The sequence below is a fragment of the Pan troglodytes genome, chromosome 15 (assembly GCF_028858775.2).
Source record: "Pan troglodytes isolate AG18354 chromosome 15, NHGRI_mPanTro3-v2.0_pri, whole genome shotgun sequence".
Classification (NCBI taxonomy): Eukaryota; Metazoa; Chordata; class Mammalia; order Primates; family Hominidae; genus Pan; species Pan troglodytes.
The window spans coordinates 33,029,469-33,047,657 of record NC_072413.2 but is presented as its reverse complement, the minus strand read 5'-3'; the positions used below and the strand labels follow the sequence as shown (position 1 = coordinate 33,047,657).

The window sequence follows — 18,189 nt, the reverse complement described above, 5'->3', positions numbered from 1 at the left end:
GTAACCTCCAAAACATTGAAGCAACTAAGATGTCCTTCAGTAGGTGAGTGGATAAACTGTGGTACATAAAGACAATGGAATATTATTCAGCACTAAAAAGAAATTAGATATTAAACCATGAAAAAACACGGAGAAAGTTTAAATGCACATGTACTAAAAGAAATTTAAATGCATATGTACTAACTGAAATAAATGTACTATATATTTAAACTCACATGGGTATATGCCTATATACATTATACAATCCGAAAAGTCTATATACTTATGATTCCAACTATGACATTCTGGAAAAGGCACAGCTATGGAGACAGTAAAAGGATAAGTGGTTGCCAGGGGTTTTAGAGAAGGAGGGATGAATACTCAGAGCACAGAGGATTTCTGGGGCATTGAGACTATTGTGTACAATACAGTAGTGCTCCCATATCCATGGGGGATATGTTCCAAGACCTTCAGTGGATTCCTGAAACCACAGATAGTACCAAACTATATACCCTATGCACGAATTTCATTTTCCTCCTTCACAATTTCATGAATAGAAGATTCATTCTTTTTTTTTTTTTTTTTTTTTTTTTTGAGACAGAGGCTTGCTCTGTCGCCCAGGTCGGAGTGCAGTGGCGTGATCTCAGCTCACTGCAAGCTCCGCCTCCCGGGTTCATGCCATTCTCCTGCCTCAGCCTCCCGAGTGGCTGGGACTACAGGCGCCTGCCACCACGCCCGGCTAATTTTTTGTATTTTTAGTAGAGATGGGGTTTCACCGGATTAGCCAGGATGGTCTCAATCTCCTGACCTCGTGATCCGCCCGCCTCGGCCTCCCAAAGTGCTGGTATTACAGGCTTGAGCCGCTGCGCCCGGCCGAAGATTCATTCTTATCATAGATTAATTTAGCAACCTCAGCATACAATTTTTTATTCCTTATTAAGTCCAGAAATTTTACCTTTTCACTTAAAGGAAGCACTTTACGGCTTCTCTTTGGCATATACACGGTGTATACAGTGTGGATATGTAAGACAAATGGAAGATTCATGTCCTGGGTGGGATGGGACAGGACGACATGCAATTTAAAACTTATGAATTATTTATTTCTGGAATTTTTTTTCTTTAATGTTTTCAAACCACAGGAGGATACCTGTCATTATATACATTTGTGAAAACCCATAGAATATGTAACACTGAGAGTGACCACTAAACTGTTGACTTTGGGTGATAGTTATGTGTCAATAAAGTTTAGTAATTTAAAAAATGTATATTTAATGCCCTTTTAACTATTTTTAAATGTGCAACTCAGTGGCATCAATTACATTCACAGTGTTGTACAACTATCACCACTATTTACTTTGAAATAGAAATTTTGTATCCATTAAGCTATAACTTTGTGTTTCTCCCTCCTCCCAGCCCCTAGGAACCTCTGATCTACTTTGTCTTTTTGAATTTTCTATTCTAGATATTTTGTATAGGTAGAAATAGGTTATGTTTGCCCTTTTGCATCTGGCTCATTTCACTTAGCATGTTTTCAGGGTTCATCCGTATTGTAGCACAATCAGGAACTTCATTCCTTTTTATGGCTGAATAATCCATTGTATGTGTATATCACATTTTGTTTATCCATTCATCTATTGATAGGTATTTGGATTGTTTCCACCTTTTGGTTACTGTAAATAATGCTGCATTGAATATTGGCATATAGGGATCTGCTTGAGTCCCTGTTTGAAATTCATGCGGGTATATGCCTAGAAGTGGATTGCTGGGTCATATGGTAATCTATGCTTAACTTTTTGAGGAACTGCCAAACTGCTGTTCCCAGTAGCTGTGCCACTTTACATTCTCACCTGCAGTATCAGAGGGTTCCAGTTTCACCATACACTTGGCATCAGTTGTTATACTCTGGTTTTTAAAAATTATAGTCATCCTTATCGGGTGTAAAATGGTATCTTATGGTTTTGATTTACATTTCCCTAATGACTAATGATGTTGAGTATCATTTCATGTGCTTATTGGCCATTTGTATATTTTTTTGCAGAAATACCCATTCAAGTTCTTTGCCTATTTTTAAATTGGGTTGTTTGTCTTTTTGTTGTTGAGTTACAGAGTTGTGTTTTTTTGTTGTTGTTTTGTTTTGTTTTGTTTTGAGACAGACTGGCTCTGTTGCCAGGCTGTTGCGCAACAGCGCAATCTTGGCTCACTGCAACCTCCGCCTCCCAGGCGCAAGAGATTCTCATGCCTCAGCCTCCTGAGTAGCTGGGATTACAGGTGTGTGCCAACACCTCCAGCTAATTTTTGTATTTTTAGTAGAGATGGGGTTTTGCCATGCTGGCCAGGCTGGTCTCAAACTCTTGGCCTCAAGTAATCTGCCCACCTCAGCCTCTCAAAGTGCTGAGATTACAGGCATGAGCCACTGTGCCCAGCCTAAGTTACAGAGTTTTTAAATAATATATTCTGACCACCAGAGTTTTAAAAATATCTTGATATATTTGGGGGGGGCATATTGATTTATATTTATAAGTAAAAGTAAATTTTATTTAAAAATTGACTTCTTGGCTATTATTTAATAGGACTGGATAAGAGTTTGGGCTGCATTTTAGAAACAATATTTTGTTATATAAGATTGAGGTAAAAAGGATTAGGGTTTTATCTCCTAGTCTTTGTCTCTGAAATTTTACATAAGTATTGTGTCTGCTTTCAATAATTTTTTTTTTACTCTTAATGTTTGCCGTTCAAGAATTGGCCCAGTAATGTTATATTGTCCACTGTTGTTCCTTTCACTCAAAAATTACTAATAGATTTTTAAAGAAAATTTATATGTAAATATCCTTACTATTTGGTGAGATCACATTGTGTGTAATTACTTGATACAGGTTTCCCCTGTTAACAGCCAAATAATGAAGTTGATCTACAATCACAAATTCTCTGGAATCTGAACTAAATTGATAGACAGTCCTGACTCAGACAGTCACTAGTTTTCCATCTGATTTTAGTAGCCAGATGTGCCAGGTATAGGTGAGTTTGTGTAGTTGCTTTTAGAATTTATAAAAGAAACCAAATACGGTATTTGTAGCAGCTCAGATTAGTATGTGAATGATGCTTTCTAATAATATAATCTGTTATTGTGATTTAAAGCTATCAGGCTGCTGCTTATTTTTTACAATGGATCAAGTTTTATGGAACCATCTCTAAACACATAACAAAAGCTGAAGTACATTATAGAAAATCCTTTAGCCTGACCTGAAAATAGTACATGAATACATGAGTACACTTTTGGTTACCTATCCTGTCCTGATGGTGATTTGCAGGAGTACAAGGGCAAACTATTTTAGAAACATCTGGGGCTGGGCGTGGTGGCTCACGCCTATAAATCTCAGCACTTTGGGAGGCCAGGGCGGGTGGATCACGAGGTCAGGAGATCAAGCCCATCCTGTCTAACACGGTGAAACCCCATCTCTACTAAAAATACAAAAAATTAGCCAGGCGTGGTGGCACGTGCCTGTAGTCCCAGCTACTTGGGAGGCTGAGGCAGGAGAATCACTTGAACCCAGGAGTCGAAGGTTGCAGTGAGCTGAGATTGCACCATTGCACTCCAGCCTGGGTGACAGAGCGCAAGACACTATCTCAAAAAAAAAAAAAAGGTCTGGAATAATATGTATGTAGCTTCAAAATATATGTACTTTCATGCAGTATAGTCTAGCCGTCATTATAACTTGACTAATCGTTAGTAAGATAAATGAAATCTGAGTGTTATTTTTAAAGAAGCAGACCTAATTGTTTTGCTGTTTGTAGTTCCATGGATGGAAACTTAATGCGTGAGAAATAACATGAGCATTTAAAATTTTTATACATATATATATCTCCTGTGCCTAATCATTTAGTGGGTTGTCATTGTAGAATAGTTGTGAACACAATTTGATGATTTCTCTTAAAAGAAACCTTTATGTTGAAAGTATACAAGTTTTTTTGGTCATTTCTGTGGTGCTGATACAGAAAATTGTTTAATTTTTTATAACTTTATTGTCAAATGTTCATAATATATTAGGAAAAACAACTCCCATTATGGTAAAATCAAAGTAGAATTAAAATTTACATATATAACTAGGCATATTGAAATAAACATTTGTGAATTTTTGTTGTGAATGAATAATCGGAATGGTGTTTTGATTTTATTAGTACAATATTTGATGTTTGCTTGTTGTAGAACTAAACACAGGTCTACACTTGTTGGTAATAAAATGGTGAGTCACCATCATAATTGAGATCACTAAATTCAACTTGATTAAACTATTTAGGCCAAGGCTTTGGGTAGCAAGAAAAATGATTAAAATGTAAGTTTTTAAAAAATATTATCCTTGTAGTTTCTATCTTGTAGGTGAATTCATATTATAAGAAGCAGTTTTTCTTGGTCTCCAGTAATTGTGCTTCTTTGGGAAGAATGCAATTAGGATTTTATTTTATATAGAATTTTGCATAAGTATTATAGATAGCAAAGCCCCAGTAAGAATATTTTCACTGATTAGAAAAAAATTTCTATTTATCTTCACAAATGAATTTCATGGTACAGCAAGAAAAGTAAAAGATAATTGTTTGCACATATAAACTCGCACATTTTACAGCCTTAAATCCATTAAGATATAGTCTGTGGCCAGGCGCAGTGGCTCACGCCTGTAATCCCAGCACTTTGGGAGGCCAAGGTGGGTGGATTACCTGAGGTCAGGAGTTCGAGACCAGCCTGGCCAACATAGTGAAACCCTGTCTCTACTAAAAATACATAAAATTAGCTAAGTGTGGTGGCGGGCACCTGTAATCCCAGCTACTCGGGAGGCTGAGGCAGGAGAATCTCTTGAACCCAGGAAACGGAGGTTGCAGTGAGCCGAGACCGCACCATTGCACTCCATCCTGGGCAACAAGAGCAAAACTGTCTCAAAAAAAAAAAAGATAAGGTCTGGTACGGTGGCTCACACCTGTAATCCCAGCACTTTGGGAGGCTTGAGGTGGGAGCATTGCTTGAGCCCTGGAGTTCTAAACCAGCCTGGGCAATGTGGAGAAACCCTGTCTCTACAAAAAAAAAATACAAAAAATTAGCCGGGCATGGGTGGCACATGCCTGCAGACCCAGCTACCCGGGAGATTGAGATAGGAGGATCACTTGAGCCTGGGAGGTTGAAGCAGCAGTGAGCCATGATTGCGCCACTGTATTCCAGCCTGGACCACCGAGTGAGACCCTGTCTCCCCCAAAAAAGGTCCATATACAAGTTTTCTAGGCTGTATACCAATATCTGAATACTCAGAATCTAAATTTTTAGGAATTGCTACTCACATCTTGGTTTTCTCTCCTGTTAGTATATTATTTTATAATTCACTAAAATGTGGGGGAAATAAGATTTTTTGTGTATTTAATTGGTTATATAAAATATATTTATATGTTAATATATAATGCATAGTAAAATATAAATTTATAACATTTATAATTAGATATAGCCACTGGTAATAATTTTAAGTACAACTTAATATACTTGATCAAGCTCTTATAAAATGGTAGTGGTTAGTTGCTAAGTTGAGACCTATTCAAAAAGTATTAACATAATTTTCTTGTTCTTAAACTGCTGCTAATTCATTAAAACTCACTTGTTTTTCCTTTTCTTTATTTCAATAAATTTTCTTTCTTTTTTTTTTTTTTTTGATACAGACTCTTGCTCTGTTGCCCAGGCTAGCGTACAGTGGTGCGACCTCGGCTCACTGCAACCTCTGCCTTCTGGGTTCAAGCAGTTCTCCTGCCTCAGCCTCCTAAGTAGCTGGGGCTACAGGCGCAGGCCACCAAGGCCGGCTAATTTTTGTATTTTCAGTAGAGACGAGGTTTCACCATGTTGGCCAGGCTAGTCGCAAACTAAACTAATGACCTCATGATCTGCCTGCCTCAGCCTCCCAAGGTGCTGGGATTACAGGTGTGAGCCACCACACCTGGCTGAAATTTTGTTACTGAGAACTCTTCTCGTTGCTTCATTTGTTTTTTATTTTATCATATTGTTATTATTATTTTGAAGACGGAGTTTCGCTCTTGTTGCCCAAGCTGGAATGCAGTGGCACAATCTCGGCTCACTGCAACCTCTGCCTCCCAGTTCAAGCGATTCTCCTGCCTCAGCCTCCTGAGTAGCTCGGATTACGGGCACTCACCACCACACCTGGCTAACTTTTTGTATTTTTAGTAGAAACGGGGTTTCACCATGTTAGCCAGGCTGGTCTCCAACTCCTGACCTCAGGTGATCCACCTGCCTCGGCCTCCCAAAGTGCTGGGATTACAGGCGTGAGCCACTGTGCCCAGCCTGTTTGTTTTTTGAGACAGGGTCTTGCTCTGTCACCCAGGCTGGAGTGCAGTGACACAATCACAACTCACTGAAGCCTCCAGTCAGGCTCAAGTGGTCCTCCCATCTCAGCCTCCAAAGTAGCTGGGACCACACACACATGCCATCATATCCAGCTAGGTTTTGTGTGTGTGTGTGTGTTTTGTAGGTTTCCCCATGTTGCCCAGGTTGGTCTCAAACTCCTCAGCTCAAGTGATCCACAAGCCTTGGCCTCACAAAGTGCTGCGATTACAGGTGTGAGCCATCACACCCGGCCAGCAATGCTTCTTTCTTTACATTTAGAATTCTCTATTTGATCTGTTCTCTTGGAACAGTGCTTTTCATACCACAGGTTGTTATGGCCCCACGTAGGTTGTGAAATTAACTTGGTAATGAACTTTAATAGAATAGAAAATACTAGATACTCCATATAGTACAGGTGCATATTTAAATACATCTACTGCTTTATGTATATACTGAGTCTTAGTGTAAAGTTACTTGGCCTTCCAACTTAGAATTTAATGCTATTGTAGGTAAATACTCTAGTTTTACTTGTTTAATTGTATCATATCCCTTTTGTGTTAAACACTTTCCCTGCTTTATGTGTGCTATATTTATGTAACTTTATATCTTATTCTCATTGCCAATGCTTCTCTTAATCATCTTACCATATCATTTTCTGCTCTTCTCTATAACCCCCACTTACATCCTCTTTACATTCACAGAGGTGGCATTTTCAGAATCCTACCTCTTCTCTCTATTGCTGCTACTTCCATTTAAGTCCATGCTGCAATCAGTTCTCAGTAGCTTTCTAACTGGTATTCCTGTTTACACTCTTGCCCCAGAGTGTCTTCCCCAGAGTGTCTTTTCCACATAGCAGCCAGAGTGATCCTTCTGAAGTGTAAGTTAAGTCATTATCACCTTATTATTAAAAATCCTCTAGTGACTACTCAATATCCAAAGTCTCATAATCTGGCACTGCTGCTACATCTCTGAATCTTCTTTCATTTTCCTTATTCATTCTGCTACTTGTCTAAATTGTGCATGCCTCCTTCCACCTCAGGGTTTTTACTTTTTTTCTCTTTTTTAAAAAATTCATTTCCCCAAGGTTTTTCATGAGTTGCTCCCTTTTTTTTGTTCCCCCCCTCCCCCCAGATCTCTGCTTAAATATCAACCTCTTTGAAGGCATACTCGGTCAACTTATCAGAGATCACTATCTGTATAAAATAATGGCTCCCCCACCCTGCACTCTGTTCTCTTCATAGCACTTATCACTTCTCCTGTTGTATATGTTTTTGTTTGCCTGTATGTCGTCACTGTTTCTATTTTGTTGACTGCTGAATCTTCACTATTTAGAGTAGTTTCTGGCATATTGCGGGCTCTTAACTATTGAATAAATAAATGAATACCCTCAAAGGGAAGAAAAGATGTGAAGTTGGTGGGGGGTAGGGATTAAATGTGTAGTCTCTTGGTCAATTAAACTACATTGTCTCCATTTTTATTCTTGGATTATATAGCTGTAAATAAAGTTTAAAAGCAAATCCAAGAACTTTTTTTATTTTTATTTTTTACTCTTTAAACTGGGTACTCTATGCTTCATCTCTAGTTACTTTCTTCACCCAAAGAAAATGTAGTGAATGAGTAGCTAAAATACCTACCTAAAACAAAATAGTGCTTTTTTCTGTTTTGGCTAATAGAATGGTGGAGGCAGGGATCAGTAACTTATAAAACCCCAGTTAAAGTAAAAATGCATGGCCATGTACAGTGGCTCATGCCTGTAATGCCAACACTTTGGGACGCCAAGGTAGGAGGATCTCTGGGGGCCAGGAGTTTGAGGCTGCACTCAGCTTTGATGATTCCATTGCACTCCAGCCTGGGTGACAAGGCGAGACTCTGTCTCTTAAAAAAAAATAAAATTTTAAAATTTTGAAATATGTGGCCAAGCACAGTGTCTCATGCCTGTAATCCCTGCACTTTGGGAGGCCGAGGTAGGCAGATCACCTGAGGTCAGTAGTTCGAGACCAGCCTGACCAATGGTGAAACGCTACCTCTACCAAAAATACAAAATTAACTGGGCATGGTGGTGCATGCCTGTATCCCAGCTACTTAAGAGGTTGAGGCAGGAGAATAGTTTGAACCCAGGAGGCGGAGGTTGCAGTGAGCTGAGACTGCACCATTGCATTCCAGCCTGGGCAACAAGAGTGAGACTCCATCTCAAAAACAAACAAAAATTTTGAAATATGTGACTTTATTATAGTATATTCTTAGAAACTAGGTTTTCATTTAAAATTTCATTTTCCAAATTATTAACTGATTTGTGTCTTTTCCCTCTTCTTTTTAGGAAGAAAAAAGATGCAATTGATCCCTTACTATTCAAGTATAAAGTGCAACCCACTAAAAAAGAATTACATGAGTCTGCTATTGTTAAAGCAACACAAATCAGGTAAAACTCACTATCTTCTCACTAGTAGTTTAAAGTAGAATAATTATGTATGTTAGATTAAGAAGGTCTGATGTAGAACAAATGGGAAGTACTGTGATTGCTTTCCTTCTTTTTTTTTTTTTTTTTTTGAGACGGAGTCTCGCTCTGTCGCCCAGGCTGGAGTGCAGTGGCGCGATCTCGGCTCACTGCAAGCTCCGCCTCCCGGGTTCACGCCATTCTCCTGCCTCAGCCTCCCGAGTAGCTGGGACTACAGGCGCCCGCTACCACGCCCGGCTAATTTTTTTTTGTATTTTTAGTAGAGACGGGGTTTCACCGTGTTAGCCAGGATGGTCTCGATCTCCTGACCTCGTGATCCGCCCGCCTCGGCCTCCCAAAGTGTTGCTTTCCTTCTTAAAAATAAATGTACATTTATATGTTCATAGACTGATTAAAATAAATCCTAAGAATCCTGATGGAGGCCAGGTGCAGTAGCTCATGTCTGTAATCCTAGCACTTTGACAGGCCAAGCCAGGAGGATCACTTGAGGCCAGGAGTTCAGGACCAGCCTGGACTACGTGGCAAGACCCTGTCTCTATTAAAAAAAAAAAATCCTAATGGACTTATTGAGCCGTTTGTTTAGATGACTAACCCCAAATAGTCTTCTATCTAAAGAATTAAAAAGGGTCCTATTTATGAAGTACTTTTCATGAGATAACTCAATTTTTAATGTTAATAAAGGTGCTTATAAACGTCACGTTTGTAGTATTCATTAGACAAACATTTGATCAGTTTTTTCCTATTCATTAAGAAAGTTAAATCATAAAAAATGAGTATCTTTAAAAAGTTCCTGTTTGAGGCCTAATCAAAGGAGACAGAAGTTAATGTAAGAAGCTGCTTTAGTGAGTAGTTAATACATAAAAGAACTGGCTTTAGGTTATACAGATATATTTTAGGAAAATCCCTATTGTTGTCTGTTGGGTTTAGGCTCTTAGTCATCTGAAAGCAAGATGATATCAGCCAGCTATCAACCTGCCACCTAGGAGTCAGTCTTGTATTTCATTTAGTGTAAAATAATTTTTGCTTATGTTCTCATCCCTTTTGTTCCATATATATTCATGTATGCAAACGAAAGTGATAATAATATAAGTATTAAGAGAATCCTGAGATAGATATATCACTTTCTGTGGCTGTATTGAGGTGTGTGTGGTTTGTTGGTTGGTTGGTTTTGGGGGGCTCATCATTAGTTTAAGATCTCTAGAGCATTCTACATTTTACTTTATATTCAAAAATAATATTCTAAAACTAATGTTTGATTATTCAAACTTCTAAAAATTTGTTTAGTTTATGGGCTAATGAATAGCAATTGTTGAGACTACAGATATTTTCCTTATTCACAGTTGAGTTTTTTTCTTTTGCCTTTAGTTCAGGATATGTTATTTACATAATGTAATTCCCTATTTAATATTTTTCATTTTTCTATTTACTTTTTGACTTATACTTTAAATATAATTATTCTGCTAGGCCATGGTTACAGTCTTGGTTAGCTCATTTTCTTCCTAATTGGTAAGCCAAAGAATTACAAGGTGAGAAAGTTATACTTCATAATAAAAGACTTAAGTGACTTATAGCTCTTTGCTAGCATCAAAAAATAGTACAATACTTTTTTTTAAATAAAGAGATGGTAATATTCCTCTAATAAAGAAGAAGACTTGATATGCTAGAGTAGCACTGACAAGTAGAACTTTCTTTTATAATGGAAATGTTACATGTATGCTGTCCAACAGCCATGTGTCACTATTGAGCATTTGAAATGTAGCTAGAAAGAATGAGGGAACTGAGTTTTTAATTTTATTTATAAATAAACAATATGTGGCTGGTAGCTACCATGTAAACTAATGAAGTCCTTGAGGACTAGTTTCTTCAGTAGTCAACAAGTAATTACCTTCTCTTTACCAGCTTGCAGAGATATAGCAGAGTCCTTGTTCTCATGGAGCTTTAAGTCTAGGAAAAGAATATAGTCATCCTTGGTTATCTGTGTGGGAGGGAAATCTTTGAATGTTCAAGTTTCATAAAATGGTGTAGTATTTGCATTTAACCTACACACATCTTCCCATATACTTTAAATCATCTCCAGATTACTTATAATACCTAATACAATGTAAATGAAGTGTAAATCATTGTTATACTGTATTGTTTAGGGAATACTGACAACAAAAAAAGTCTGCACATGTTTAGTACAGATGCAGTTTTTATTTTCTCCAAATACTTTTGATCTAAGGATATGGAGGGCTAACTGTATACATTTTTGGGGAGGCCACTACTTAAAAATCATATATTGTTTATTCACTTATAGGAGCTTTTAACGGCTTTTTCTTGAAAGGAATACATTGAACTCAATTAAAACATTTACTTTTTCCCAAAAATACTTCTATTTCTTTTCTATTGGTTTTGTTTTGTTTGTGGTGGTGTTTGGTACTCTTGTGGTTGTTTTTAATTGGGGGGCAAGGGAGAATAAAAAACAGTATGTTTTAGAATATTAATTTTAAGCCTCTTTTAATTTTCATCCCACTAATTTGCTGGTTGTCATGAGATTTAAATACAAAATGTTTTAAAATTTGATACAAGCTATGTTCAACTTTGTTTACAATATCCACTTGAATATTGATTTGCAGCACTTAATATGATTTGTGGTAGTCTACTGATTTTAATTTTTTTTGTTTTGTTTTGCTTTGTTTTTTTGAGAGAGAGTCTCACTCTGTCTCCGAGACTAGAGTGCAGCAGCACGATCTCGGCTCACTGCACCCTCGGCCTCCCAGGCTCAAGCGATTCTCCACCCTAAGCCTCCTGAGTAGCTGGGATTACAGGCATGTGCCACTACCGCCCAGCTAATTTTTTTTGTATTTTTAGTAGAGATGGGGTTTCACCATGTTGGCCAGGCTGGTCTCGAACTCCTGACCTCAAGTGATCCACCCTCCTCAGCCTCCCAAAGCGCTGGGATTACAGGTGTGAGCCACTGTGCCTGGCCTGATTTTAATTTTTAAGAGAATTTTAATGGTTATACTTGTAGGGGTAATCTAATTTTATAAAATTTGATTTACTCTCTATAGTATATTTTCCTTAAAGTTTGTTTTCTTTTTTTTTTCTTTTTTTTTTTTTTTTTTTTTTTTTTGAGACAGAGTCTTGCTCTGTCGCCCAGGCTGGAGTGCAGTGGTGTGATCTTGGCTCACTGCCTCCTGTGTTCATGCTATTCTCCTGCCTCAGCCTCCCGAGTAGCTGGGACTACAGGCACGCGCCACCACACCCTGCTAATTTTTTGTATTTTTAGTAGAGACAGGGTTTCACCGTGTTAGCCAGGATTGTCTCGATCTCCTGACCTCGTCATCCACCCGCCTCGGCCTCGCAAAGTGCTGGGATTACAGGCGTGAGCCACTGCGCCCGGCTCTTGAAGTTTGTTTTCTCAGTGGCCCCTAAACAACAAATGCATATTGCTGTTTTTGTAATAGACTTTTTATAATAGATTCACTCATGTAGATCTTATAACTTCCTAATAAATACCTCTGTAAAAGTTTCTTGTAACTTCTACATAAATACTGTTAGAAGATGAAGTGTGTCCTTTGATTCCTAGGCTTTCTGAAATTCAGGTTACAAATTTACAGAGATTATGGAGTTGGGGTTGAACTCTTTGATGCTAACACTACCCCTCTTTGACTTCCTTGCCTCCTGTAGCCGGAGAAAACACCTATTTTCTCGTGATAAACTAAAGCTTTTTCTGAAGCAACACTGTGAACCACAAGATGGAGTCATTAAAATAAAGGTAATCAAATAATGAAATTATTTGTTGGAAGACAGAAAACAAAATGGGTAGTGTTATAAAGTTATAACATTGCTGAAATGTTATTTCAAAGATGATTAAAGATTGCTCTCTTTTAATCTGGAGCCAATTTTTAGTACTTTTGGAAAATATTGGATTAATTACTATTTCTAAAATTGCTGGAATCGCTAGGTGGTTCAGTTACTACCACTTATAAAAAAGATCAACAAGGACAGGTGAAAATAGAAAATTTGGAAAAAGAAAAGTTATCAGGTGGGGCAACTATAGCTTCCTAATACCTATAGTGTGGTTCTCGCTTACAAAGAATAGACAGATTCAAAGAACAATGCTAAACAGAGCCTACTAGATAACAGAACACTGTATAATAAAAAGAGCATTGGCTGGGCACCGTGGCTTACTCCTGTAATCCTTGCACTTCAGGAGGCCAAAGTGTACATACTGCTTGAGCCCAGGAGACCAGCCTGGAGACCAGCCTGGGAAACATGGCAAACCCTGTATCTACAAAAATTAGAAAAATTAGCTGGGTGTGGTGGTGGGTAACTGTAGTCCCAGCTACTTAGGAAGCTGAGGTAAAAGGATCACCTGAGCCTGGAGAGGTCAAGGCTGCTGTGAGCTGTGATTGTATCACTGCACTCCAGCCTGGACAACAGAGTGAGACCCTGTCTCAAAATAATATAATAATAATAATAATAATAATAAATAAAAATAAAAAGTATCATGCTAATACTAAGCAGACAGATTATATTTTGTCTATAACCATTAAGAGAGGAAAAAGTCAAGTTTTAGAGATTTCACATTGCACACTAAATAAAAAGTTAAATGGTAAAACTCAAAGTAATTTTTTAAAATGCAAAATATTCAACTTTTATTGGGATAAAGAAACACTAAGTGAAAAAAGCAATAGAATGGAGCCTCATGCCTGTAGTCCCAGCTACTCCGAAGGCTGAGGTGGGAGGATCACTTGAGCCTGGGATTTCAGCCTATCAGAAGGTGGGAGGAGGGAGAGGATGGGAAAAAATAACTAATGGGCACGTGCTTAAAACCTGGGTGATAAAGTAATCTGCACAACAGAACCCCCATGACACATGTTAACTATGTAACAAACCTGCAAATGCACCCCTGAACTTAAAATAAAAGTTTAAAAAGGCAGTAGCATGGGTTAGAGAGATGTATGCATTTGTCACAAATCAGCTCCTGCATGTGTTAGATTTGTGCATTTCACTGTATATAAATGTTTAAAAAGAAGAGAAACTTTAAAAAAAAGAATGAGTTTATGCGAAAAGTTAACATTTCAGGTCTCTAGAGGCAAGATTGATAAATAAAAATGGACACTTGGTTAACTATTGGAATAATAAAGTTAAATCTAACTCAAAAGAAATGAAACAAATTTTAATGTTAAACATGATGAGGTACTTAGGAGAAATAGAAAAAAAAATACCAAGGATGAGATTGAGCATAAACATAGGTTTTAAAATGTCATGAATAAGTGAGCCAAGATTGCGCCACTGCACTCCAGCCTGGGCAACAGGAGACTCCGTCTAAGGGAAAAAAAAAAAAAAAAAAAAAAAAAAAAAGTCATGCGTAGATTTCAAGGGCAAGCGCTGGGGGAAAAATACCTTGAGTAAATACCATGAAGAACGCAAATTAACTAGAGAAACATAAGCACCCCAGTAGGAAAATGGTCAAATAGATATGACTAAAATTCACCGTGGATGAAATATAAAAACTTGAAAACGTAAGATAGCGTCATCTGAAAAATAATTTTTTAAAAATGTGAGCATATTTATGTATCTGCCTTGATAAGATTCAATTATGCTCTGTCTATAGCATTATCAGGCAGCCATATTAAATGATGCTTACAAAAAGTTTTAATGATTTAGATACTTGCAATAAATGGCTAGAACAGTGCCTGACACGTGGTAGGCAATCGATATATGTGAATAGTTGTATATGTATATTGTAAACAGCCAGTTGGCCAATTCCTCTAATTTGCAAAGATTTCTTACACATCAATGAGCAAAGATGACCCAGTTGGAAAATGGTGATAAAAGACATCAGCAAATATTTCACCAAGGAAAAAGTCAATGAACATGGAAAGAAGCTCAACTTAATAAATAAATGGGAATTAAGGTCACAATAAACATTTTTCACTTAGAGTGTAATAGAAGATTATTAATGGATATGCTGGTGTATTAATCCATTCTCACACTGCTATAAAGACATACCTGAGACTGGGTAATTCATAAAGAAAAGAGGTTTAATCGGCTCACAGTTTTGTGGGCTGTACAGTCTTCTGCTTCTGGGGAGGCCTCAGGAAACCTACAATCATGGCGGAAAGCAAGCACATCTTCACATGGCTGGCAGGAGACAGCGTGAAGTGGGGAGGTGCTACATACTTTCAAACAACCAGATCTCATGAACAGCAAGGGGGAAGCCTGCTCCATGATTCAGTCACCTCCTACCAGGCCTGCCCTTTAACACTGGGGAGTACAATTCCACATGAGATCTGGGTGGGGACACAGAGCCAAATTATGTCAGCACAGCACTTTGTGAGCAAGCACACAAAGTTTGATAACCAGTTTTGGTGAGCATAGACTGCTGTTAGGAGTACCTACAAGTACACAAAGATGTGGGTTTTGTGTATTGTGTGTATGAATAAGGAACTTTGGCAATTAATGTACTAAAACGTATTTTGTCCTTTATGAGTGTGATATTTGGGAAGAAACCACCCATGTGCTTTATTTCATATTTAAGGTGCAATTCTGTAGACAATTACATAATTCTATTCTGTAGATAATCCTGTTACCCCACATAATTCAGAGGTTATGTGGGATGGAATATGATCATTTTAATGAAATCTTCTTTAATGGGAAATTTTGATAGATTCTTGATTTATTATCATGGCCAGAACTGGTGGAATTCCAGGTGTTTAAAGCTGTGCTCTACCTACAAAAATAATTATACACAAAATGCCCTTTTCTGTTTTGTTAACTTTTTGTATTTTGTGTCATTATTTTCTCACACATTTCCTGAAAGGTATTTCAGTAAATGGCACTTGCTTTTGTTCACTTGTTTGAGAGGAAGAATGATGATCTTGGCCATTAGGTCAAAAATAACAAAAAGTCTAGGGTTGCACATGGATAAAAGGTAAGCAAGACTGGGCGCAGTGGCTTATGCCTATAATCCCAGCACTTTGGGAGGCCAAGGCGGGCAGATCACTTGAGGTCAGGAGTTCGAGACCAGCCTGGCCAACATGGTGAGACCCTGTCTCTACTAAAAATACAAAAATTAGCCAGATGTGGTGGCACGCACCTGTAATCTCAGCTACTCCGGAGACTGAGGCAGGAGAATCACTTGAACCTAGGAGGCAGAAGTTGCAGTGAGCCGAGATCATGCCACTACACTCCAGCCAGGATGACAGAGCAAGATTCTGTCTCAAAATAAATAAATACGTAAATAAAATTAAAATAAAAAAACTTTAAAAGGCAAACAAATTCTAGATACAAGGTAAAAGGAGATAAACTCTTGGATTTAATAATTATTCTAGAACCACACCATTTCTGGCAAGAATGAGGTTGACTTCTGAACTTAAATTCTTTGTTTAAGCTTTATAGGAATTTGCAAGTATTTCTGCTTTTATCAAGACTAGAGGGATGTAATGGGAAATTTGATATATTAAGTAGTTAAGTTATTACTCTACCCTGGGAGGAAAATCTAAATAAATGTTCAGCAGTTGGCAAATGGTTAAGAAAAATTTATCAGGTTAATACAGTAGATTTTTAATGTTAAATATATGGATTGATTATTCATTTACATAGATTGATTATTCATTTATGTAGAAAATCTCACAAAATTTGTCAAAGCAAAACAAATTATTGTATAATATATATGTAATTTTGAAATACAAGAAACTGTACAACCATTCTTGAGGTATTTTATTGTAATCTTTGAATTGTAGTTTTCTTTCTGGTAAGGCTAATTAATTATATAGTGGAAAAAGGATTGGTTAAACCAACTAAAATGTATTTTACTACACAATAATGCATAAAATTCTAATGTTTTTATCCTTATCTTTTTTTTTTTTTTTTTCCTGAGATGGAGTCTTACTCTGTCACCAGGCTGGAGTGCAGTGGCACGATCTCTGCTCACTGTAACCTCCACCTCCCAGATTCAAGTGATTCTCCTGCCTCAGCCTCCCGAGTACCTGGGACTACAGACGTGTGCCACCACACCCAGCTAATTTTTGTATTTTTAGTAGAGATGGGGTTTCACCATATTGGGCAGGATGGTCTCGATCTCTTGACCTCATGATCCGCCCACCTTGGCCTCCCAAAGTGCTGGGATTACAGGCATGAGCCACTGTGCCCAGCCTATCCTGATCTTTTAACAGCATTAATAGTGGCCATATGACATGTTAGGGCATATCTGTATGTTGTTTACTAATGTGTTATTATTGTACCCTATGTCTTTGTTTTATTAAGGCATCTTCTCTTTCAACGTATAAAATAGCAGAACAAGATTTTTCTTATTTCTTCCCTGATGATCCACCCACATTTATCTTCAGTCCTGCTAACAGACGAAGAGGGAGACCTCCCAAACGAATACGTATTAGTCAAGTAAGTACAGAATTGATTAAAACTACATTTTCACTGTTAGTAAAACAGTATTCAGAATCAAGAAGTATGTTTGTCTCCCCTCACATCCATAGCCTAGAGGAAGAAACTCATTACCTCACCAAAAAGTATGTAAGTGTGTACTATATGTTGATAACTGCTCAGCCATGAGGCTTGTAGAAGTTTCAGGTGTGAATTAGATATGACTTTCATACCACAAGGATTCTATACCAAAGTGGAAGCAAGCACATAAGCAATTACTGAAATGTAAAGCAGGGAATAAACTATGGGATTGAAGTGTAAAATAAAGAGCAATAAATTCTGACAGGAAGAAGCTATAGGGGGCTTTAAAAAAGCAATAATGCAGCCGGGCACAGTGGCTCTTGCCTGTAATCCCAGTACTTTGGGAGGCTGAGGTGGGTGGACATTTGAGTCTTGGAGTTCTAGACTAGCCTGGACAACATGGCAAAACTCTGTCTCTACTAAAAATACAGGAGCCTGAGGCACGAGAATTGCTCAAACCCGGGAGGCAGACAGAGGCTGAGGTTAATGTGAGCCCAGATCATGCCACATTGCACTTTAGCCTGGACAACAAAGCCAAGACTCCATCTTAAAAACAAAACAAAACAAAAAACTACACAAATTAATTAGGTTAGAGACATTCTTAGAAGAAATAAAATAAAAATAAAATTTGACATTGGCCACAAGAATTTTTCTGGTATGTCTTTCTTCTGCATCTTTTATATTTGATATTTACACCATCTAGTTTATAAAGTAAGCTGAAAGTTTGTTTTTCTAATGCATTTTTAAGGCTCTTTCTATATATTACCAGTTTTTCCTGAGATATTCTTGTAATAATTTATAGAGCTACAGAGTTAACTCATGTTCTGTTTATTACTAAGATTAGAGTTATTAACAGTTCAGTAACACTTTTTTTTTTTTTTTTTGAGATGGAGTCTCACTCTGTCACCCATGGTGGAGTGCAGTGGCACGATCTTGG

The 18,189-nt window shown here is 37.6% G+C and overlaps 1 protein-coding gene across 15 annotated transcripts in view; it reads left to right on the top strand.

Moving 5' to 3' along the window:
- Positions 1-18,189, top strand: part of BAZ1A (bromodomain adjacent to zinc finger domain 1A) — a 174,992-nt gene that overhangs the window by 107,697 nt on the left and 49,106 nt on the right. For 12 of the 15 annotated variants that reach the window (XR_010151086.1, XM_063793303.1, XM_054666477.2 and 9 more), the window contains 3 exons: positions 8,664-8,765; positions 12,471-12,558; positions 17,058-17,192. Coding sequence is in view for 13 of the 15 variants with exons in the window: in XM_063793303.1 (XP_063649373.1) it covers positions 8,664-8,765; positions 12,471-12,558; positions 17,058-17,192 (325 nt within the window). In the remaining 2 variants the exon portion in view is untranslated. The remainder of the gene's footprint in view (positions 1-8,663; positions 8,766-12,470; positions 12,559-17,057; positions 17,193-18,189) is intronic. The other 3 variants (XM_063793308.1, XM_063793304.1, XM_054666478.2) reach the window with 1 other exon arrangement.